Below are 25,519 nucleotides of genomic sequence, written 5' to 3'. Positions count from 1 at the left end.
ACTGAGAAAAACAGGGAGGAAGCATAGTGATGCGACAGCAAGAGAGAACTGGGCCTGAGGCTATTAACATTAACAGTTGTGTAATATTTCAGTATACATTAAAATGACTAGTAACTGCCACCCAATTCTTTAAGAATAGCTTGGGTAGCAGGTATTTGCCATTGTTAATATATATTAAAAGTCTGAATTGTCACTCTTGTAGAAATGTGATGGTTAGTTGTGTTGGTACCGTCACTGGCAGCACTGAGGGGTGGCGGGGGAGGGGGGGGCAGCCGGTGGTGCAAGCTGCGGTGTCCTCCTGACAAATTAAGCACTGGACCTGCCACCCATACCTCATTTTGATACAAAAGCCCGATTCATACACTTATTCCTTGTGCATGTTGAAATACAGCACACCTCATACTGTGGTGATTCTTACACAAATGTAGGAATTGCACCACTGAAAAATGAGTATTTCTATCACAAGCAATTATTAAATCTATTGTAAAAGATCTGCAACAACACCGTTTTAATAGTTTTCTAAAAGCCCAGTGTAAAGTCATCACAACACCATCTGGAAATACTGCATGAACAGGAAACACTTCACCTGGAAAAAGTACAAAAAAAGTATGCAGCACAGGTGTAACCTTTTCATACCAGCCCGGGCCTGGTTCTTTTTTACTACAACCATTAAGGATCTGTTACTGCTTACTATGACTTAGTTATCTTATATGTCAGGGATTCATTTGCTATTGCCTACAATCAGGTAACTCTATAGGTTTATGCACTACAAAACCTTTCTTAAAGGACCCTTGTTTGACCTACTAGACACATCGATCGATCGACTGAATATCGACCCCCAGATAACTGTGCCACAACAATATCAAGGGAAAAAATTTTGAAAGGTAAGTGCATGCATATAAAGAGGGTATTGATTTACTATTCTTAAGTCAACATCTAAGTACTTTGAAGATATATATCTTAAGTAAATTATCAACAGGTAAGCAAGTAAAATGTTCTATACCTAACTTCGCATATATGTTCCTTGGTGGTATTGATAAAGATCAATTCAAAATGGTCAGGCGATTTCAGTAGATGTTTCCTAAGTTAAATTTGCCCGGCGTAAAACGCCTCTAATACCATACGAAGTTATTCAATAAAGAGGCAGGCGCTGGAGACAGGAAGACAGGAAACAAGTTTATTCCGACGGAGTAGAACACATCAGATCAGACAACAAGGTATCGTCTCGAGGTGCTCTCTCAGCCTCTCTGAGACCTGGTCTTTTATACACTGGTTTAAGACACGTGAACGCTTTTTACTACAACAAAGACATTGTGAAGTATGAGGATGACATCCCCGGCACCCCCCCAGTTCCGGCCCATTCCAACACATGACAACAGTAGAGGCTCTTTCCCCTCATATGATTGGGAGGGGGCTACCATGCAGCTGAGTGTTCTGCCGATTCCTTTGGAATGTGTGCGCCTGATCGAATCTCTGGGGGTGGGGACGTCATGATCAATAGTGGCCTCTTTCAGGAGAGGCGAGTGCATACAGTAGTGGGCAATTAAACTGTATCCTCGGGCTAAGGGATGACCAGCGGTTCGTGCAGGCAGTCGGGCTCAGAGGAAGGGGTCATCAAAGGAGGGGTATTCATGGACGGAAAGGAGGTGTTGGTCAGGCACGGGGTGTGATTCCCTGAGACAGAGTCATGGGAGGTGTTCATGACTTGTGCATGTGAGTGCGGGGGCAGCCAGGATGCGCGGGGAAGGCTTGCAAGGTTCAGGGAAGTGTGCTGACGGGCGATCGTGAACAGGGAGACCATGGTACCTAAAATGGCTGTCGTGTATGCTCATACGTGAGTCTGCAAGATGGCGTAGATGATGTTCAGTACACAAACTAAAATTCCACAGTCCTCCCTTTAACATGTCTCGCCAGCTTGTCAGTTTGGATCAATCCCCATGAGACCACGCACCTCTATCTCGTATAGGGGACTCATGTGCTCAGTTTTAAAGTTCAAAGTCTTTGGGCACATACAGTTGGAAATGAGTGCACATAAAGGTGGTAAACATTGTATACTTAAGCAACACCCACACAGTATCATGATTGGTATCAATAAAAACGTGAACAATCTCCATCCCCAGTTCTTCAAAGTGTCCCAGAACCAGCCTCCAAGCGACCATCCTTCCTGTTCCTGGTGAACCTCCGAGGACAGTCTGTGGAGGTGTTCGATTGCTTTGTAGACTGAAGGTGAGTTATCTGGCACGTAGGTGCAACAGTTGGAGCCGATGATGCGGCATGCACCTCCACGGTCGGCCAGAACCACATCTAGAACAAGACGGTTTTGAAGAGCCACCAGGCGGACTGCCTGAAGCTCAGCCGTGTTGTTAGCAAGGATGCCAGCGGTGATGTTAATGGTTGTTTCTACTGCCTGAGTCAGGTGTCGGATAGCGCGACTATTTGCCATTGGTCCCCACAGAGGAACAAGTCCCTTTGCTGCATCCAGGAACTGTGCTCCGGTGGAGTCGGCTTGCTCAACATCTCTGGCGCGCTTTTGCCGGTGGTGGTAGGCTGAAGCCACATACGTGGGAGGAAGAATGAAGGCGATGTAGCACGTACCCCTCCAGCCTTTTGGGAACCACGTGTAAGCTTTGGTGCCACAAACAAAGTACATATTCGGGGAAGCAACAAAGGAAGGGGGGTCAGCTGAGACCAATGTTTTGGTGATGCGACAAGAACTGTGACCCACCAGCTGCGTTCCTTGTCCTTCGAGGCATACGAGTCCTGTGACATTGATGACAGACAGGGCCACGGTCAGGGTGGCAGCCGTTTGTTTCCGCAGGTGGGAGAAGGTGGGTCTGGCTGGATTGTGGAGCACTTGCATTTCGACCCTTTCTTTGGCAGGGATGTTCGTAAGGAAGGTTGAACCTGAAATTGCAGGACAAAAGGGCTTTCCTGTTTTGTTCAGCCAGAACCCATAGTAGAAGTGTGACACTGTCTGACCAGAAGCGGCGTTGTCCTTGTGGCTTTCCTGCATGAGGATCAACCAGGCGAGGCAGGAGCCGTGAACTGAGAAAGGAGAAGGGATGAAGGGGATGGAGTGTCCGGTAGCATGTGGGAGCAACCCACAGATCCAGCAGTTCGTGGCATTCGCAGCAAGGTTGTGCTGATGCAACAGTTGTACGAAGGAATTGTTCCAGAACTCCCTACGCCTTTCTCGGAGCTGAGGTGAAAGGGTGATCAGGTGGTGCTCTTTCATGGGGGTTGGCTGGACAGTGGTTGGCAACATCTGGTGAGCAGGTGTGCTTTCCTCCAAGATCCAGAAGGACGTCATGAGGAGGAGGCAAAACAGGAAGACAATGAAGAAAGCGATTGTCTTTGATTGGTGCAAATTATCAGTCTTTGGGTTCCTGTAGTGGGTATTTCCTGTTGCTTCCGACGTCTTCTTATCTGGCGCTTCCATCATCTTCTTATCTGGCGCTTCCATCATCTTCATCTTCAAGGTGCTCGGTAGTGGGCAGAACCACAGACTTTGTTTAGCTTCTCTCCGGGTAACCCTTGGTTGCTTTGGGTCACCGTTCTGAGATTTTTAACTTAGTCAGTGGCCTACTTAGCCGAAGCTCCCTCCTTTCGACGCAGGAAATACCCTTCTCGAGATGGCACAGTGGGATCAGAGTGTTTTGCAAGTTCAAGTGCCTCGGTATCAGGATAGCAGTTCAGTGATGGTCGGTCTTTGTTCAGGAGCTCTTCTTGGGTGCTGACGTTGTCTGTCGTGGCCAGGGTCGAGGAAATCTTTTTGCAGTGATGGGCGTGCAGCCACTGCTTCTTCCCCTCCACTCGAAGAGCCGTCCGAGTGGTGATCAGTACTTGCCAGGGGCCCGTCCACCGGGGTTCCAGACTCTTCGCTCGTTGAAAGTTCCGGACTAGGATGTAGTCACCCGGTTGGATATCGTGACCGGGACCCCTGGAAGCATCGGGGATGGCCTGCTGCACCTGTTGATGAATGACAGACAATGTTTTAGTTAACTTGTATAAATAATCTGACAGCAGGACGTCGGGGACGTCGTGAATGGAGGTCGGTTTGGGGGCAGTCCAGAGGTTCATAGGTCGCCCAAACACAACTTCGTAGGAGGTCAAGTGGTGCTTAGTGGGAGTGGAGCGCATCGATAGTAATGCCAGTGGAAGGGCATCTGGCCACTTAAGTCCTGTGGTGGCCACTATTTTTGACAGTTTCAGTTTCAGTGTAGCGTTGTGTCGTTCAACCAGGCCAGCAGATTGGGGGTGGAAGACTGCGTGGAACCTTTGTCTTACCCCCAACCCCTTCAGGATTAGTTGGATAACTTCAGCTATGAAGTGGGGGCCATTGTCGCTCCATAAAATTCGACAAAGGCCGTAGCGAGGGAAAAACTCCTTCAGTAGTACTTTGGCAGTAGTCATGGCAGTGTTATCACGGGTCGGATAGGCTTCCACCCATTTGCTGAAGGCACATACAATGACTAATACGTACTTCAAGCCTTGGCACCTCTCTAATTGGATGTAATCGATCTGAAGGACCTCAAAGGGGTGGTCGGGGATCCCAAACCCTCCCCGGGGTTGTGTTGTAAGCAGATAAGGCACTGCTGGACTAGGCGTTTGGCCGAGTCGGGGATCTTGTTGTTGTGCCAGACTCTGGAAATGAGTTCGATCATGGGGGCAGAGCCTATGTGTGCAGGGGAGTGTGCCATTGTCAGTATGGGGATCAAATATGCATCAGGCAGTAACCATTTGTTCGTGTCTTTTGTCCGCCAGCAGCCTTCATCGTCCCTTAGACCCACCCGTGCCCACTCAATCAATTCGGGTGGTGTGCTGGCCGATTGGATGTCCCTGATTGTTTCCCTAGCGTCGGTCCATTTTTCTGCTTGTGACCTGGTCACATACATGCGTGTCGTTGCCCTATTCTCAGCTGTGGTTCGGGCAGTGATGTCGGCTAGTGCGTTTCCCTGTCCAACTAAATCTGTCACCTTCTTGTGTGCCTGGCATTTGATCACTGCTAATCGTTTGGGGAGAAGAACTGCTTCAATCAGGGCGGAGACTAGATCTCCGTGAAGGATGGGCGTACCGTGGGACGTCAGGAATCCCCTTTCCCTCCACAGGAGCCCAAAATGATGAACCACCCCGAAGGCGTACTGGCTGTCCGTGTAAATGTTTGCCGTGGTTCCTGCTGCTATGATACATGCTCGTGTGAGGGCAATTAGTTCTGCTGCCTGTGCGGATCGTTGTGTGATGCGAGCTGTTTCAACTACTGTTCGAGCTGTCGTCACCGCATAGGCAGCAGAAGTGGTGCCGTCTGGGAGTTTGATGCAAGAGCCATCTACCCATAGTTCTCCATCAGGATCTGTGAAAGCAATGTCTCGGAGGTCAATTCTACTCCTGGTCTGTTCGTCCGTGAGGGTCATACAGTCGTGTATAGGGGGCACATCGGGGTCATTTTCGGGCAAGGGTAACAGAGTAGCAGGATTCAATGTCGTGCATCTCTTCAGAGTGATGTGGGGCGCAAGTAAAGTCAATTCGTATCCTGTCAGTCGTGCACTAGTCAGGTGTTGAGTCTTTGTCTGGTTCAAAAGGGTGTCAACTGCATGGGGTACTAATACCGTGAGGGAGTTTGAAAGTACAATTCCCTCACTCTGGCGGATAGAAACAGCAGCAGCGGCTACTGCTCGAAGGCAGGCAGGTAGAGCTCTGGCGACTGGATCAAGAGTGGCAGAGAAGTAGGCACAAGGGCGTTGTTTGGCGCCGATGGGCTGGGTTAGAACAGACAATGCGCATCCCTCCCTTTCGTGAGTGAAGAGGGAGAAGGGTTTGGAGTAATCTGGTGTTCCTAGAACGGGTGCCGAGCAAAGGGCATCCCGCAACTCCTTAAAGGATGCTTGGCATTCGGGAGTCCAAGGGAGTGGGAACGGAACATCTTTGGCCAACAGGGAAAGTAAGGGTTTTATAATGAGACTGAAATTTGGTAACCATTGTCGGCAGAAAGAAGTAAGGCCCACTAATGAACGGACTTGCTTCTGTGTTTTCGGAATGGGGGTGTCTAGGATGGTTTGGATTCGGTAGGCGTAAGTTTCCTCCCTTCTTTGGACAGGAGATGGCCTAGGTATGTTACTTGGGGCTGGCAGAACTGCAGTTTCTTTTTGGAGACTTTGTGGCCATTCTCCGCAAGAAAGTGCAAGAGTTGGATAGTGGCTGTGATTGCAAGTGGAGTGGTGTCGGCCGCCAAAAGGATATCATCAACATATTGGATCAGCACCACTCCATCTGGAAGCTGGACGGCGTCCAGCTGTCTTTTGAGGGCCTGGCTGTAAATGCTGGGACTTTCAGTGTAGCCCTGGGGAGCTCTACAAAATCGGTATGAACGGTTTTTTAAAGTGAAGCCGAAGAGATAACGGCTGTCTGGATGGATAGGGATAGAGAAAAATGCATTTTTAAGATCAATAACGGTGAAGGTGGTGGCAGTGGACGGAATGAGAGTCAGAATGGTGGCGATGTCTGAGACTACGGGGTACTGTGGCACCACCACTTTGTTGACTTCTCGCAAGTCGATGATGAAGCGGTACGCTTTCTCATCTCCCTCACCTTGCTTCTTAACAATGGGTAGGATAGGGTTATTGCAGACATTACTAACCACTTCCTCTACCACTCCTGCCTCTACCAAGGACTGAATAATCGCTACCAATGCCTTCTCGCCTTCGGGCGATATCCGGTACTGTGGGAGTTTCGGGAGTATTGCATCTGGTCGAACAGTTATGTGTACAGGATCGATCATCATTCGTCCTACATCCGAGTCGTTTCTGGCCCATAGGTACAGGGGTAGGGTATCGAGCAAGGATAGGTCAGCATCTGTTATGGTGTACATATGTCGTGCGGGGTAGGGTCTGGACATGCTCGGGTTGTCGTACAGGATGACTCGGACTCCATCCGGGGAACACCTAATAGTAGCTCGGAAATGTTTCAGTAAGTCAATACCCATAATGGCGTCAGGGGAGTTGGAGGAGAGCAGAAATGTTGTGTCAGTGGGATTGTTTCCTAGGTCAAAGGAGATAGGTACAGACAGGGGATTAGTGGAGGGCGTTCCATCGAAACCTATCGAGGTAATGTGTGAGCCAGACAAGGGTGCCCTTGGAATCAGTCGTTTTGATAATACACTACGTGTCGCTCCAGTGTCTACCAAAAATGGAGACTTTGTACCCAGGACCTTAGCAGTGACGTAAGGACCTTGCTGGTCAACACAGAGCTCGACTGGATCCCTCCCTTGCCCCTGGCAGTCCTATGCAAAGTCGTGAGCATTGTTGCGATCGGACTGTTGGCACTGATTCTGTTGGGGGCGGTCAAATGTGTTTGATCTGCCAGATCGGTCATTGGTGGTGTCGTGGGTCTGTCCTTGTCCCTGCCCTCCAGTTTTGGGGCCATTTGTCATGTTCCTTGTCTCTTTATTTTTAATCAGTTCCCGAAGGGCCAGGCATTGAGACTTCCAATGTCCAAATTCTTTACAAAATGCACACTGGTTCTCATCGAGGTCGGTTCGTGGAGCGCCAGGTGTGGGGTTGCGGTCTCTAGGGGCCGAATTCCTAGGGGCATTCGACTGGTAGTTTCCCCTATACCGTTCCCTTCCTGTAGTCACTCCCTGCAGTTGAGCAATCATTACTCGTTCCTTTAAGTCCTATTCTTTTTCTCAGTTGCCCTTTCGTTCTTGTTCTTTTGGTGTTCGTAATACTGAGCCATCTGAAGGATAGCTGCAGGTTTAGAGGCTCCCCAACTACTCTCGCTAGTCTGTAACTTTTGGGAGACCTCTTGCGATAGCCCCTTTACGTAGTTTTGCACGAATAGGTGTTGTCCGGTTGCGGTGGTCATGTCTTGGCCACTGTAGTCGGAGAAAACCGTTTCAAATCGGGAGAAGTATTCTGATACGTCCTCCTGAGGTTTCTGGCGGCAAGCCATGACTACCGACCAGTCTACTTTCTTTTCTGGGATCAACGTTTTTAGCTTCTGCACTATTTTGTCGGGGAGTTCCAGTATGTCTTTTACTGGTTTCTTACCGGGCTCTCGCTGCCTATCTAGTTCATCGAGTTTTGTCCAGGTGTGTCCGAACAGATCTGTGTGGTCGGCTCTCCGGATTTGCTTCCACACATCAGCCGGCAGACACAACCCGAAAAACAAATCAATGTCCGCTAGAGTCATTATGGTTGAGCCCAAGGCTGTGCCTAGTTCGGTATAAAATGCTGTAGGGTTCTTTCTTAAATCGGGCAGGGTTTGCCTAAAAGTTAAAATATCTTGCCGATCCCATGGTTGGTAAACCCAGTTGTACACAACCCTCCATTTGGCATCTGCGTGGTTGATATCATCGTTTGTTCCCTGACCTCTTGGGGGAACCCAGTAGGGGGCGGCTTCTCTGATAGGCATCATAGTGTTGGCTGCTTCTAACGGGGGTTCAATCGTCCCAGGGACTGTGATCTTGACCTCTGGTTTCTGTTCCGCGAGGTGGCGGAAAACCTCAAGCGTTTGCATGAAGAGGTCCGTCACATCGCTCTCAGTCCCATCTCCAACATCGACCCTTCTATATAGAGCCGTCAATTTAGCAGGACCTTTATTCTGGTACCTATCCTCATACGCGTTCAGGGTGTGGTAGCTGAACCGTAAAATGAAATGCCGTCTGTGACTACCGGCATGTGAATTATGCATATTCATCGTATATTCTTCGCTCTCCTTCCGTTCTACCAGGGTTTTCGTTATCTGGTCGATTCCATCCCGCTCATCTTTGCTCAACCTATTTGGCCTGGCTGTTAGCTGCCTGTTAGTCTCATGTTCATCTGCTGTTGTTACCAATGCGGCTGGTGCGAAGGCCGTAAGAGCCGGGGCACTAGCGCTATGGTCACCTATGCCTGCACTTTGAACTGGTGAGTGTTGTGCTAGAGGCTGGCCGGGAGCATAAGGAGGAGGCATGTAGATAATTGGAGGACCGAGCAGTAACTCGTCATTTGCCCGCTGTTTGGAGGGCATCTCCGGGTAGAGCGTGTCCTGACAGGGCATTGGCCTGCCAGTCCTGATTCTTGTGTTTGCTTAACTTCCTCTTTTCTTCTTATTTCTTCATCTAGTTCTTTTGCGGCCAGATGGGCGGCTTTTCGTAACTCTTTCACTATTTTTGCTTCTTCTCTTTTCCTTCGATGTTCTGCTTCTTTGCGCCACATGCCAATACTATCGAGCATAGTGGGTGTTGCCTTATTTATTTTTACAGCTGCTTCTAGTGTTTTTATTTTATTTTCATCAAAAGAACCTATCAGTGGCCACTGACTTTTAGGATCCTTTTTTGTATATTTATGCCATAACTTACTATAAGCTATAGCGACTAGTCCTTGCTTAGTAAACATGTCCTTATTAGGGGTGCCTTCCAGTGGAGCTGGATGGTTCATCTCTAATAAACGGTCCGGGTTGACCCAACTATTAACCAATGGGGAGAAGATAGGCATGACGGATTACAATGGGGGGCAAAAGCCTGCACTACCTATCTTTTCACTATTTGCAAAGACTGGACAGAATATTCTATTCTACGCTATTTGCAAACAGAGAATACCTCCAGAAAGAACCAATTCCAAACAGTCAATGTTTGGACAAACAATCAGTCAATGAGGAATGAAATAGGTACGACGTGTTAAAGGTTTGCGTTACCTACCCTTCACTATCGGCAAAGGGAGAGAGAATATTCCTATTCTTCCCCGTTTGCGGGCAGAGAAGATCCTTTAAGAGAACCAACTTCGAACAATTCAATGCTCGATTCAATCAATCAATCAATGGGGAGAAAAAAAAATAGGCACGACGTGTTAAAGGTTTGCGTTGCCAACCCTTCGCTATCTGCAAAGACTAAACAGAGTATGGCGATTCTGTGTTTGTTTGCAAATAGAGAATTTCTCAGAAACAGTCAATAAGTAATACTAGTATTTTCAAACAATCAATCAATCAATTCCGCAATTTGTCGTGTGTCACGACCTTACCCGGACCGTATGGACAGTTTCTCGTCTTCCGCTTCCAGCGCCCGATCGTCCTCTATTCTCTGTTGCTATCGCGGCACTCCTGGTGGTTCCCAGTCAGGACCGTAGATCACTCGGGAGAGGTCTGCTCGGAATCAGTGAAGTTCAGATGATCGGCTGTCAGACAAGGGTCTATCGGACAGGAGCTCTTCCGATCGTTGCAGTCGTTCACTCTGTCGTCGGGACTTCTCCCACTGGATCCACGTGTCGCTGATGGGCCCCGCGTTTGGGACGCCAATTGATAAAGATCAATTCAAAATGGTCAGGCGATTTCAGTAGATGATTCCTAAGTTAAATTTGCCCGGCGTAAAACGCCTCTAATACCATACGAAGTTATTCAATAAAGAGGCAGGCGCTGGAGACAGGAAGACAGGAAACAAGTTTATTCCGACGGAGTAGAACACATCAGATCAGACAACAAGGTATCGTCTCGAGGTGCTCTCTCAGCCTCTCTGAGACCTGGTCTTTTATACACTGGTTTAAGACACGTGAACGCTTTTTACTACAACAAAGACATTGTGAAGTATGAGGATGACATCCCCGGCACCCCCCCAGTTCCGGCCCATTCCAACACATGACAACAGTAGAGGCTCTTTCCCCTCATATGATTTGGAGGGGGCTACCATGCAGCTGAGTGTTCTGCCGATTCCTTTGGAATGTGTGCGCCTGATCGAATCTCTGGGGGTGGGGACGTCATGATCAATAGTGGCCTCTTTCAGGAGAGGCAAGTGCATACAGTAGTGGGCAATTAAACTGTATCCTCGGGCTAAGGGATGACCAGCGGTTCGTGCAGGCAGTCGGGCTCAGAGGAAGGGGTCATCAAAGGAGGGGTATTCATGGACGGAAAGGAGGTGTTGGTCAGGCGCGGGGTGTGATTCCCTGAGACAGAGTCATGGGAGGTGTTCATGACTTGTGCATGTGAGTGCGGGGGCAGCCAGGATGCGCGGGGAAGGCTTGCAAGGTTCAGGGAAGTGTGCTGACGGGGGATCGTGAACAGGGAGACCATGGTACCTAAAATGGCTGTCGTGTATGCTCATACGTGAGTCTGCAAGATGGCGTAGATGATGTTCAGTACACGAACTAAAATTCCACAGTATATGTATGTGTATATATTTTACTTTCGATATTTTGGCCGCGATATTGCGACCTATTGTTATTCTAGAGTCGATATTCATGGTGCACACCACATTACTTTACAAATCGTGCCATAACCACCTTTTCAAGCATATACATCAATAGCTACTAAAATTGCAAGATAGACACCTCATCTGTGCTGAGGTCCATTTCCAACTGAATGTGTTAGACCGACTCCAAGATCCCATCACATTAAATCTGTTGCGACCACTCCCCTACGGCCGAATAACTTCCCATTCGCTACCTCACTTGAAATTGAGACTACCTCTCATAGTTGGAGGGTCCCTCCAAAGCATTTATTAGCCAGCTCCTTCACTGTGCACAACTCACTAAGGGCCATATGTATGAAGCAAATTCGCATTCGCAAACAGCCTTTGCGAATGCCAATTAGCAAAATTATATGTATGAAGTAAAATCTGATGCAAAATAAGGAATCGCAAAATTTGAGATTCCTTATTTTGCAATTGCATTTAAGGAATCGCACATTTTGTGATTCCTTAACAATGTATGAAGAGAAAAAAATGTGCAAAATGCCCTTAAGGAATCGCAAATTACCACCAACTTCTAGTTGGTGGTAAGTTGCGATTTCCTTGAAAAATGCACATTTCAGCATTTTTCAAAGTGCCATGTGACGCACATACATGCCCTTAGGGCATGTATTTGCGCCACATGTGCACCCATGCATATTTCAGGGGTGCAACAGAGTGTCCTTTGGACACCCCTGGACCCTTGAAATGATTCTCAATTTGCGATTTTCAAATTGCGAATCGCAAAATTGAGAATACCTTCCCATTCATTCCTATGGGCCTCCTGGCCCATAGAAATGAACGGGAAAGTATTCCCTAATTGTGATTCGCAATTTGCTAATCGCAATTAAGGAATACTAAGAATTCGCTAAAAAAAGCGAATTTGTACATACATGCCAATTTGCGATTCTGAAATAGCGATTTCTTAAAAATCGCTATTTCAGAATCACAAATCGGTACCTTCATACATATGGCCCTAAAGGGCATATGTAGGTAGCCGTTTGCGATTCGCAAATGCCTAAATTCGGCGAATTTCAGCGTTTGCGAATCGCAAATGGCATTTTGATATGTAGGTGCCACTTAGCAAAATAAGGAATCACAAAAATTGCGATTCCTTATTTTGCTTATAGCATTTAAGGAATCACAATTTTGCGATTCCTTAAATGCTATGTAGGGGTATTTTGCGATTTCCTTCAAAAATGCATTTTTAAAAAAAATTCAAAGTGCCATGTGGTGCACAGACATGCCCTTAGGGCATGTATGTGCCCCACATGCACTTACAGGTACATTCCAGGGGTGCAACAGGTGTCCTTTGGACACCCTGGCACCCTTGGAATTGCGACTCTCAAATTCTGATTTTCACACAGCAAATCGCAATTTGAGAATGTATCCCCATTCATTCCTATGGGCCTTTTGGCCCATAGGAATGAATGGGACACTCATTCCTTAATTGCGATTTGCAATTTGCTAATCGCAAATAAGGAATGTTAAAGATTCGCAAAAAAATTGCGCATTTTTACCTACCTTCCATTTTGCTATTCTCAAATAGCGATTCCTTAAAAATCGCTATTTGGGAATCGCAAAATGGAAATTACCTACATATGCCCCTAAATCGCTCACTGGGATCGGCCTCTGGATTGTTCATTATTACACCTGCCACTGACATCAATCCCATCATGAAAGGTCTGAACAACAAATCATATCGGAAAGGTGTGCTTCCCGGTGTTTTCAAAATGATTGAGTTCCTACTCCACTGAACATCACAAACTGGATACAAACAAGTTACTCAGCTCTAGTTTTCACCCCAGGAACCAAAGACAAATTCAACATTGAAAGGAGATTCCTAACAAGCGGTACAGGGCATGTTACGTTAGCCAAAGCAATTCTGTGCCAAACTAACTACTGGCCTCACTTGGAGTTTCATATTTTTCCCTTCCTGTTTTTACATTGCAATTGAAATGAAGAAGTTCATGCATTTATTGACTGATCCCTACTACCTGCCAACATTGATTTAACAGTTACATTTCATCTATTATTTAATAATGCTTTGCTGCAACAATCCTTTGTCAAATAAATACATCTTTACCACATATGCAAAGATTAGTAGTGCATATTGATTACACTCGTGCAAGCACAATTCTTATTTGAAATGTTTGAAATAAAAATCGCTAATGAAAAAGATGCAAATGACTTAGGACCAAATCCACAAAGTTTATATTTATGGTATATGTTATGGTTCAAAGGGAGGAAGAGGTAGCCATTCATTGGTATCCAAGGCTTCGCAGGGCCTGATTAGTTTTAACAATATCTTGATTGCAGAGAGGCTGATTAGGTAGCACTGTTGGGTAAGTGCTTCCAGTAAGACTCTAGAGAACTCCCAAGTCTGACGTTGCATGAAATGTTATGTTACGTTATGAAGATTTGTAGAGTGTGCTATCACTCAGGATGGTATCCTGGCACTGAGCAGGTGTAGTGTAGCCTCGCCTAGGGTGGCTGTAGGGGTTAATCGAACAGTCAGGTATTCAAATTCTTGTGCAACTCAAGCATTGAGGAGGAGGCACTGATGTGTAAAGGCAGGTCATTGGCTTTAGAAGTGATGTAGGAGAAGGCCCACCTGTCTGCTCTGGTTCTGCGTATGCATGAGATGTGTGGTAGTAGGAGTCCATCAGGTCGGAGGAGTCTGGTGAGTTTATGAAAGGAGATACGGCTATTGATCAATGTAGGGACAGTGTTATGCAGAACTTTGTAGGTGCGATGAGGAGTTTGAACTGTGTTCATTTGTGTAATGGAGATCCTTGAGGTGCGGTGTGATGTGTGTGTGAGGAGGGATGTTTGAGAGTGATTCTAGAGTGACAACTGCAGTTGCAGAGCAATGTTCAAGCTGCCAATGAATGTTGGTGAGGTATGTGTTTTTTTGCCACGCTATACCATGATGCAACAGTCTATTCTTTTTTTGTACATGTGTTGACGTATAAGTTGCCGCTGTATGGTATCCAATATGTTCAAATGTAAATGTAGGTCGGGAAATCTTCAATGTCTTATAGAAAATTATTTCCAAACCAAATATTATTAAATGAGCTTTAGGTTGACCTTACCCTAAAGCATACATCAGTCTTACGCGGCCTGTCACGTTGCGTACGTTCCCATAGTTCCAAAAACACGTAAACGTCTCTTGTTCTGGTGATCTGCACCTAAATACAGGTTCTCCTGAAAGGAAGAAAATGAAAAAGTGAACAGAATACCTTTAGATTTAGCAGTATGAACACAAGAATGTAGATGTGCAGGACTGTACCAGAGGGCACAGGAATAACTCTACAAAGAATGATAGCATTCAAAATTGCCCTGTGTCCAAATTATGTGATTTCCACCGTTTGTTTTGCTTGTATAATAGGGAACTAAACAAATAGCTCTTGCTTCAACTTTAACATGAACCATATGACTTAAGTTTTGCACCAGTGGAAAATGGAGCAACATTTGACACTATTTTTTCCTGCCGATTATGTATTAGAGAGGCAAGTTAATAAATGTTGCTTCACTTTATAAATGTAAAACATAGGACTACATTTTTGTTAAAATCACGTAGCTCAATTTCTGATTTTGGAAGCAGAATAAGTAGTGGAAAAGGAATTGTGTTCAGTTTTTTCCCACGACAAATGTTTAACTTAAACAGGTGTTCCTTTGGGAAGGGGCCTGCATATTACAAGCATGAAAAAGTAACATAATAGATCCATATAAATATATACCGAAATGAAAAAGAGCCACATAACTAACTTTGACAATGTCCTGCCAACCAAGGAGTCATATATTCTGCCAACTGGATGGCAGATAATAGCTACTGGAATGGCAAGTACTTGCAAACGGCAGTGGTGAGGCAGGACTGAGGTAGGGTTGGAGAGGGGACAGTCAGCTTTGCACCTGTAACAGTCTACAATCACTTCCTACATTGTGCACTGGCCGGGAGAATGCAGTGGACTTCCGGGACCTGGGGAAGGAGGACATGAAATCCATCATGCCCACCCTGTAAGCCTTGGGATTGCCTTCCCCTCTCCCTAAGATCCAACCAGAGCCTTCTGTCCTTCCGCAAAGAACTAAAAACCTTCCTCTTCAAAAACGAATTCACCCCCAGCCTCCTCAGAGTACTCTGCCCTCTACTCAGCGCTTGGACCCCTTCGGGCAGCAGCCGCGCTATACAAATCCCCTTTTCATTTCATTTCATTTCATTTCCTCGGGGGCACCCGAACGTGAGATATCTCCAGGAATGTCTCGTTTTTCCATTCTGAACGGAAGGCATTTGGACCATGCGCCAGGCAATTCTGTTTGCACTGTAATACGCATGTCCACTAGTGCCCCACCATTCCTGACCTGTTATCCTAATAATTAAAGGGTGTCTCTGCTCCGCTCCAAATAGGAGCCATCAGATGTTTTGAGTAAGTAAAATAGGCTGTCTATGTATGCATTATTCGCAAGTAAATTATGAATGCTGTGTTGCCAAAGACATGGACTGCAAATCTGGCTGAAACCAGAAAGGGTTACTTTTCCACAGATTCCCAAAGCAAAAGAACTGCACAAGCTACATTTATATGAGTAAATAATTCATAACCTGATTGCACTGGGTTTACTTTGCACTACAAGTTGAGTTAAGTGCACAAATGATTCCTGCAATATCAGAACGCATGGAAGGGATGGCATGCAGCAGGAATATAATTATTTGGAACAAAATATTAGTAAAGTATGAAAAATCTGGAAAATCCATTTGTTTCTAACTGTAAGCATGTGTAAAGTAAACATTGTGTATATTTTGGTAATCTAGTGTTAGAAAAACGTGTTTATGTCAGTGTACAGAAATGTCATACTTATATGCAGTACTCACTTAAAGCACATAATGCCAGAAAAGGTACATGAATTTGACAAAATATTAGCTAAGTAACTATGTGAATGTAAACCGCTCTTTTTCTGGCTTCCCCCTTGATCTCAGTGAATTGACCCATATAACCTTGTTGCAAGGTTATATGCCAGGTAGCAGAAGACAGTATCCTTTACACAATGCTCAGTTAACAAACTGACAGATGTGTGCTTTGCTCTTCAATTCCTCTTTCAGATGGACAATATTTTAATTCATGACAGAGGCCAGGATTGGGGTTTCGGGGAGGGGGCAGGGCGCGAATGAAAGATTCTACACGAGCGGCACTGATTTCCAGCTAGCCTGGTGAAACACAATTTTAGTTTGAATTCACTATCCTGGAGAAGAAACTCTCTGTATTGTAGCATGGCTCAGGTTCTGGGGTCCTACCATATTCTGAAATCATATTAGGAGCAAGTAATCGCTAACATGAGATCTTTTAGTGGTATCCCTTTCATTGTCTTTTTTTTTTTTTACTATTTTTATTGACAGCACGAGAAGACAAGAAGAGATACCTTTAGTTACATAAACAATTAAAGAAAAATAAGCAAAATTGATAACAGATCCATACAGAGGTACAATTCTAGTCAAATCAGAACAAGACAATAGATCATAGAACAACATTACCTAACAAAGAGAAAAATACATGTTTAGCCATCACATTCATTAAACCTTAGCATTCGTTAGATGCAACCTTTAATTAGGAAAAATTTAAGGAAATAAAAGTTCCCCAGATTCTATCCAATTTCATGTCACTACACGATTAATACAGGTACATGATGATTCTGATACAGCAGGCTTGGATTCAGACAAAAGTCAGTTTGCAACGAATATAGCTGTAGCCAACCGGTGCGTGTATAGGAAATGGAAAACAGATCATGTAACTTCTTCCAATCACAGGATAAAGGAAATGGTGTCTATGGTCTGATATGAAGGTTTCAAATATAGATTGAAGGATAAAGATGTGCCCGATTATATTTGGGAAAATATCCCCACAATGGAGCTCTGGCTACTTTCAATGACCTTCCAACGAGCTGAATCTGTCAACATATTTGTGATCACAATCGATCAGATCAGAGGTTGAGGGCAGTAGCAAAGCCAGCTGATTGAAGAAGAACTTGATTTTCAAGGTAAAGTCAATAATAACAAGGCAACACTTAGTTCATTTTAAACAACGTTTGACGGCGGTTCTATAATCCATTCAGAACAAGAACAATTTCTTCTGCTAGGATCCCTTTCCCGAACATTGTGTGTGGTTTTTATTAAATTTAGTTTTGCATTTCTCCCCTACTTTGGTGCTTCACGTGCAACAGATTCTAGGGGAAAGCTAAGCACTGTCAGAATTCACCATAAAGGCACATTCATACCTTCTTGGGGGACCAACCTCATCCAAAATTACTTTTGTTGTGTATGGCTTGAATCACATCAATAGCAAAACACACAAGATGATGGACGGAATGTTGCACAATGGCAAAACATTCACCCCCAGTCGCAGATCTGGGTTTAATCCGTCGTTATTTTGCTCACCAAGCCACCCCAGTTCAGACATGGCCATATGCAAATCAGTCTTGACCCTGTGCCTCATGGGAACAGTCCAGACCGAACTGCCAAGCCATGTCTTCCCTGGACCGGAATCAAGCTTCACATAAATGCCAGGTAGGATTTAACAACTGTAAAAGAGAATGTATTTTCAACTGCTTTCATGACACTAGGAACACCATCGCCCTGCCGTGATCAGGTCTCCAGATGGCAGTGCAAACCAGCAGAATGGCAGGCGAGACCCCTGTTAGGTGGTGGAATGGTGCTGAAGCTCTGGCTTACAACTGTTGGTCCTCATGTCAACAGTGGGCTGCCGAGACCCAAGGCTGACAGATAGTGTTAATCAGTGCCAAAGCAGCACAGCTTGATGCCAGCTCTGTGTTTATTCACTGAGATCAGAGAACACGTCAGTCAATTAGGGAAGGAGGTTGGCTAGCACAGGATGGATACTTAAAGGAGAACTGTGTAAATGCCTGGATTGGCTAAACCTCCTCCTGGAAGGAGTTCTTAATATGGCAATATTGAATAGCCAAAAAGATCAATAAGTTAAAATTATCTTATAGACCCGAAAACATATATTTTTATTAATAGAGGTACCCAAGATAAGATAACAAAGAAAAAAGTGGGAAGTACAAGTTAGTACTGTGACTCATGCATCCTTATCACCTGCCAACATGTTGTTGCCTATTAGGTTTCCCATGAGTGTCAGAGGCCTTCTTTGGGGCTAAAATTGATCCCTACTTAACGACTGCATACACTTATGCACATAAGTCCCTGTTTAGGTGACACTGCAGTACATCGCTCGCATCGTGGAGTTGGCTGCCTGCATGTTCGGTTGGAATCAATATATAACAAATATCGCGTGGGACTTATTCAGTCAGTGCTGTAAGCCAATTGGTCTACCAACCCTGCAATTTTATTAAATTACTTAAATGTATCAATTCAATTGAAGGTAGATTATTGTCCATGTATGAATACTTTTAAGTCAATACTAGTATTTGGAGGATAGTGCTGGATACGTAATTCAATTTCATAATAGGTATATACAAATCAAATCAAACAACTTTACCCACCAGGGCTATAAAAGTACAAATGAAAACATGGTTATAATAGACGTCGGTTAGAATGTTTAATTCTTCCCAAACAGTACAAGCTGTTGTAAAACGATCTCAATAAAAAAATCAAATTTTGACCTTGTAATGGAAATCTTCCAAGAATTTAGGTAGAAAATAAAAATTTCCAGTGCATCATTCACATAGCACCAAAACATTTGCAAGAGGTATAGCATCTGTTAAAGAACAATTGGACCTCAATATGCATTGGGCAGCTAAGTGGCTACGGTGGCTTATTCGCCTACAAATAGGAGCTAGCCAGAATTTGTGTGTGCAAGCATAAGTTGGGGAAACAAAGTAAACATGTGGGGCGCTCTCAGCCGGAGAATGACATGAAGGAGAAATATCGGTAGCCTCGGCCGACCAACTCTTCGTAACAGCTGTCAGCAGCAAAGTACCCACTTTAAATATAGTTTTCTATTGCAAGATGCAGTCACCTTGTCACAGTAAGACTTGTATTTAATCCAGGACTTAAAGTCTAAACATTTTTGAGATAGAGTGGGAGGTCTACTCTTGCAGTTGTTTTTGCCTCTACCATTGACCAGCAGAACTTTTTGAAGGCACTTTTTGAAGATAAGGCTATAGTGGCTGCATGGGTACATAGTTCGAGAGCCCAGATGTACTCTAGCATCTCTTTAATATATTTGAGCCAAGGTGTTCCTGCTGAGTGGCCTGCTGAAATAACGTCCTGAAGAACTGTTGTGTAGTGCTCAAGTTCTGGTGTTAGATCATAACCTCCTCCAATGTAACAATGGTCGGAGTCTAGCTTTGCACTGGAGATTTCTTAAGCCCAAATCTATAAAAAGCGGAACCAAGTGGGTACTGGGAGAAAGGGAGACCAGTTTACGCAGAAATTTGTTTTCAACAACAGTAAGTGTGTGACCCCAAAGCTTAGCCCTATCGAAAGCTGATCCCAATGCCCTAACTTCGTACAATTGAATGGCAGGCCAAATAGGTTTAGAGAAAGAGGCTTTATACTCTTTTTAAAATGCCTTTGGTGAGATTAAAGCTAAGAACGGTTTCAAGAGGCTCTCCCCCCAGAGATAAACCCTTTTTTATAGGATTTATGGGGATTGAACGTCATTAGCTTTGTTTTACCCGTCTTGGTCTCTAATCCCCTTGCGGCACAGAACTCTTCAAAACGTGCCAGGAGCTTCCAGGGGCCACTTGGAGTCTTAGAGACAAACAGGGTATCATTTGTAAATAAAGTATTTAGGTTTTCACGTGAGGCAATGCGGGTGCATCAGAGTCAATTGGAGTTAGAAAAGCTACAATGTCGTTTATATATAGCGAAAATCAAGTATGGGCCAACACGCAGTCTTAGCGAACACTTTTGCCCACTGTAAACTTTTCTGCCATCTCTTCCTGGTTCCCCTATCTTATTCATGCAAAATTCTCCCCATGGAAGTGGGCAACCAGTGATAATAAGTGTGGTGGCATTTTCATATCGATGAGTGTTTGCCAAAGTTTCAAATGGGGGACAAAATCAAAAGCCGAACGTAAGTCGATGAATGCAACATATAAGTTACTCTTGCCAATGAGAATTGTACGCCAATGAATCAGAAGAAACCAAAAAGGCCTGGTCTATTGTGGAAATGTTATATCAGAATCCCTCCTGGAAAGGGCTAAGAATAGACTTGTCTGCCATCAAATCTTGCATTTTTGCAAGAAAGCATCAACAGTAGCTTTTCTGTGCCATTCAGTATTACATTTTTGCATATTTATATTAAATTCAATTGTCAACATAAATCACAATATATTATAATGTTAACAAGTGTAAGAAAGTGAATCAAAAGTGCAGACCACACAGTGCTCACATATAAATCCACAAATACAGATGAAAAATGACAGTATAATATTCCCAATGGTGTCTCCAGAATGATAAGTAGGTAGGTTAGCCTGTAAGTCATGTCTACTACCTTTTTTCCAACGTAGTCCTTGACCATATGGGAAAAGGTTTTGATGTTTCGACCCAGAATTACTAGTGAGGTTTCCTCAGGATGCTCTTGTCTACCTCTCACACATGTCCATGTAGTCGCCAGCAGGTCCTTAGTTACAATGCTAGAGTCCACCATGAATCAATCAGATGCCTTCAAAGGTAGCCCACCTAGGCTCCAATAAAGCATTGCTTGCTTCAACACAATGCAGTTAATTCTGCTAGAATGTATCATTCTACTCACCGGTTCTCTGTTCACTCTGAACTGCTGCTCATCTGTGCCTGACGAGGGATCTGTATCCCTAACTGCTGATTGTATCCCGCTTCTGCTGCCAGAGCTGACGCTCGTGTTCCTTTTGTGCCCCGTGGTGCGCCTCCCCTTGACTCGCTGGTGTGAGTGTGAGCTGCAATCTGCAAGCTCTGCCCTTCGCTCCCAGCTGGAGTCAGTAGGGTCGAGGCCAGGGTAAAAGAACGACAGCGCGTCAAGCCCGGGGGACTGCGAGGACCAGAAATCCCAGCTGGGGTCAGCTGGTTCCTCTTCCCCCAGGCGACACGCCCATCTGAGTTACAACCACTGACGAGGCAGGATAAAGCTTCGTGACACCCGCTTCGCGGGCGCCACTCACCGGTTCTCTGTTCACTCTGAACTGCTGCTCATCTGTGCCTGACGAGGGATCTGTATCCCTAACTGCTGATTGTATCCCGCTTCTGCTGCCAGAGCTGACGCTCGTGTTCCTTTTGTGCCCCGTGGTGCGCCTCCCCTTGACTCGCTGGTGTGAGCGTGAGCTGCAATCTGCAAGCTCTGCCCTTCGCTCCCAGCTGGAGTCAGTAGGGTCGAGGCCAGGGTAAAAGAACTACAGCGCGTCAAGCCCGGGGGACTGCGAGGACCAGAAATCCCAGCTGGGGTCAGCTGGTTCCTCTTCCCCCAGGCGACACGCCCATCTGAGTTACAACCACTGACGAGGCAGGATAAAGCTTCGTGACACCCGCTTCGCGGGCGCCACTCACCGGTTCTCTGTTCACTCTGAACTGCTGCTCATCTGTGCCTGACGAGGGATCTGTATCCCTAACTGTTGATTGTATCCCGCTCCTGCTGCCAGAGCTGACGCTCGTGTTCCTTTTGTGCCCCGTGGTGCGCCTCCCCTTGACTCGCTGGTGTGAGCGTGAACTGCAATCTGCAAGCTCTGCCCTTCGCTCCCAGCTGGAGTCAGTAGGGTCGAGGCCAGGGTAAAAGAACTACAGCGCGTCAAGCCCGGGGGACTGCGAGGACCAGAAATCCCAGCTGGGGTCAGCTGGTTCCTCTTCCCCCAGGCGACACGCCCATCTGAGTTACAACCACTGACGAGGCAGGATAAAGCTTCGTGACACCCGCTTCGCGGGCGCCACTCACCGGTTCTCTGTTCACTCTGAACTGCTGCTCATCTGTGCCTGACGAGGGATCTGTATCCCTAACTGCTGATTGTATCCCGCTCCTGCTGCCAGAGCTGACGCTCGTGTTCCTTTTGTGCCCCGTGGTGCGCCTCCCCTTGACTCGCTGGTGTGAGCGTGAACTGCAATCTGCAAGCTCTGCCCTTCGCTCCCAGCTGGAGTCAGTAGGGTCGAGGCCAGGGTAAAAGAACTACAGCGCGTCAAGCCCGGGGGACTGCGAGGACCAGAAATCCCAGCTGGGGTCAGCTGGTTCCTCTTCCCCCAGGCGACACGCCCATCTGAGTTACAACCACTGACGAGGCAGGATAAAGCTTCGTGACACCCGCTTCGCGGGCGCCACTCACCGGTTCTCTGTTCACTCTGAACTGCTGCTCATCTGTGCCTGACGAGGGATCTGTATCCCTAACTGCTGATTGTATCCCGCTCCTGCTGCCAGAGCTGACGCTCGTGTTCCTTTTGTGCCCCGTGGTGCGCCTCCCCTTGACTCGCTGGTGTGAGCGTGAACTGCAATCTGCAAGCTCTGCCCTTCGCTCCCAGCTGGAGTCAGTAGGGTCGAGGCCAGGGTAAAAGAACTACAGCGCGTCAAGCCCGGGGGACTGCGAGGACCAGAAATCCCAGCTGGGGTCAGCTGGTTCCTCTTCCCCCAGGCGACACGCCCATCTGAGTTACAACCACTGACGAGGCAGGATAAAGCTTCGTGACACCCGCTTCGCGGGCGCCACTCACCGGTTCTCTGTTCACTCTGAACTGCTGCTCATCTGTGCCTGACGAGGGATCTGTATCCCTAACTGCTGATTGTATCCCGCTCCTGCTGCCAGAGCTGACGCTCGTGTTCCTTTTGTGCCCCGTGGTGCGCCTCCCCTTGACTCGCTGGTGTGAGCGTGAACTGCAATCTGCAAGCTCTGCCCTTCGCTCCCAGCTGGAGTCAGTAGGGTCGAGGCCAGGGTAAAAGAACTACAGCGCGTCAAGCCCGGGGGACTGCGAGGACCAGAAATCCCAGCTGGGGTCAGCTGGTTCCTCTTCCCCCAGGCGACACGCCCATCTGAGTTACAACCACTGACGAGGCAGGATAAAGCTTCGTGACACCCGCTTCGCGGGCGCCACTCACCGGTTCTCTGTTCACTCTGAACTGCTGCTCATCTGTGCCTGACGAGGGATCTGTATCCCTAACTGCTGATTGTATCCCGCTCCTGCTGCCAGAGCTGACGCTCGTGTTCCTTTTGTGCCCCGTGGTGCGCCTCCCCTTGACTCGCTGGTGTGAGCGTGAACTGCAATCTGCAAGCTCTGCCCTTCGCTCCCAGCTGGAGTCAGTAGGGTCGAGGCCAGGGTAAAAGAACTACAGCGCGTCAAGCCCGGGGGACTGCGAGGACCAGAAATCCCAGCTGGGGTCAGCTGGTTCCTCTTCCCCCAGGCGACACGCCCATCTGAGTTACAACCACTGACGAGGCAGGATAAAGCTTCGTGACACCCGCTTCGCGGGCGCCACTCACCGGTTCTCTGTTCACTCTGAACTGCTGCTCATCTGTGCCTGACGAGGGATCTGTATCCCTAACTGCTGATTGTATCCCGCTCCTGCTGCCAGAGCTGACGCTCGTGTTCCTTTTGTGCCCCGTGGTGCGCCTCCCCTTGACTCGCTGGTGTGAGCGTGAACTGCAATCTGCAAGCTCTGCCCTTCGCTCCCAGCTGGAGTCAGTAGGGTCGAGGCCAGGGTAAAAGAACTACAGCGCGTCAAGCCCGGGGGACTGCGAGGACCAGAAATCCCAGCTGGGGTCAGCTGGTTCCTCTTCCCCCAGGCGACACGCCCATCTGAGTTACAACCACTGACGAGGCAGGATAAAGCTTCGTGACACCCGCTTCGCGGGCGCCACTCACCGGTTCTCTGTTCACTCTGAACTGCTGCTCATCTGTGCCTGACGAGGGATCTGTATCCCTAACTGCTGATTGTATCCCGCTCCTGCTGCCAGAGCTGACGCTCGTGTTCCTTTTGTGCCCCGTGGTGCGCCTCCCCTTGACTCGCTGGTGTGAGCGTGAACTGCAATCTGCAAGCTCTGCCCTTCGCTCCCAGCTGGAGTCAGTAGGGTCGAGGCCAGGGTAAAAGAACTACAGCGCGTCAAGCCCGGGGGACTGCGAGGACCAGAAATCCCAGCTGGGGTCAGCTGGTTCCTCTTCCCCCAGGCGACACGCCCATCTGAGTTACAACCACTGACGAGGCAGGATAAAGCTTCGTGACACCCGCTTCGCGGGCGCCACTCACCGGTTCTCTGTTCACTCTGAACTGCTGCTCATCTGTGCCTGACGAGGGATCTGTATCCCTAACTGCTGATTGTATCCCGCTCCTGCTGCCAGAGCTGACGCTCGTGTTCCTTTTGTGCCCCGTGGTGCGCCTCCCCTTGACTCGCTGGTGTGAGCGTGAACTGCAATCTGCAAGCTCTGCCCTTCGCTCCCAGCTGGAGTCAGTAGGGTCGAGGCCAGGGTAAAAGAACTACAGCGCGTCAAGCCCGGGGGACTGCGAGGACCAGAAGTCCCAGCTGGGGTCAGCTGGTTCCTCTTCCCCCAGGCGACACGCCCATCTGAGTTACAACCACTGACGAGGCAGGATAAAGCTTCGTGACACCCGCTTCGCGGGCGCCACTCACCGGTTCTCTGTTCACTCTGAACTGCTGCTCATCTGTGCCTGACGAGGGATCTGTATCCCTAACTGCTGATTGTATCCCGCTCCTGCTGCCAGAGCTGACGCTCGTGTTCCTTTTGTGCCCCGTGGTGCGCCTCCCCTTGACTCGCTGGTGTGAGCGTGAACTGCAATCTGCAAGCTCTGCCCTTCGCTCCCAGCTGGAGTCAGTAGGGTCGAGGCCAGGGTAAAAGAACTACAGCGCGTCAAGCCCGGGGGACTGCGAGGACCAGAAATCTCACCTGGGGTCAGCTGGTTCCTCTTCCCCCAGGCGACACGCCCATCTGAGTTACAACCACTGACGAGGCAGGATAAAGCTTCGTGACACCCGCTTCGCGGGCGCCACTCACCGGTTCTCTGTTCACTCTGAACTGCTGCTCATCTGTGCCTGACGAGGGATCTGTATCCCTAACTGCTGATTGTATCCCGCTCCTGCTGCCAGAGCTGACGCTCGTGTTCCTTTTGTGCCCCGTGGTGCGCCTCCCCTTGACTCGCTGGTGTGAGCGTGAACTGCAATCTGCAAGCTCTGCCCTTCGCTCCCAGCTGGAGTCAGTAGGGTCGAGGCCAGGGTAAAAGAACTACAGCGCGTCAAGCCCGGGGGACTGCGAGGACCAGAAATCCCAGCTGGGGTCAGCTGGTTCCTCTTCCCCCAGGCGACACGCCCATCTGAGTTACAACCACTGACGAGGCAGGATAAAGCTTCGTGACACCCGCTTCGCGGGCGCCACTCACCGGTTCTCTGTTC

General features: G+C 47.5%; 1 protein-coding gene across 11 annotated transcripts in view; it reads right to left on the bottom strand.

The window, feature by feature from the left end:
• Window positions 1–25,519, bottom strand: part of GHR (growth hormone receptor) — a 1,023,550-nt gene that overhangs the window by 86,452 nt on the left and 911,579 nt on the right. For all 11 annotated transcript variants that reach the window (XM_078675015.1, XM_078675021.1, XM_078675018.1 and 8 more), the window contains one exon: window positions 14,287–14,398. In XM_078675015.1, the coding sequence (XP_078531141.1) occupies window positions 14,287–14,398 (112 nt within the window). The remainder of the gene's footprint in view (window positions 1–14,286; window positions 14,399–25,519) is intronic.

This window comes from Lissotriton helveticus, chromosome 2_1 (genome assembly GCF_964261635.1).
Source record: "Lissotriton helveticus chromosome 2_1, aLisHel1.1, whole genome shotgun sequence".
Taxonomy (NCBI): Eukaryota; Metazoa; Chordata; class Amphibia; order Caudata; family Salamandridae; genus Lissotriton; species Lissotriton helveticus.
The sequence above is the reverse complement of the archived record's forward strand: the minus strand, read 5'-3'. Positions and strand labels throughout refer to the sequence as shown.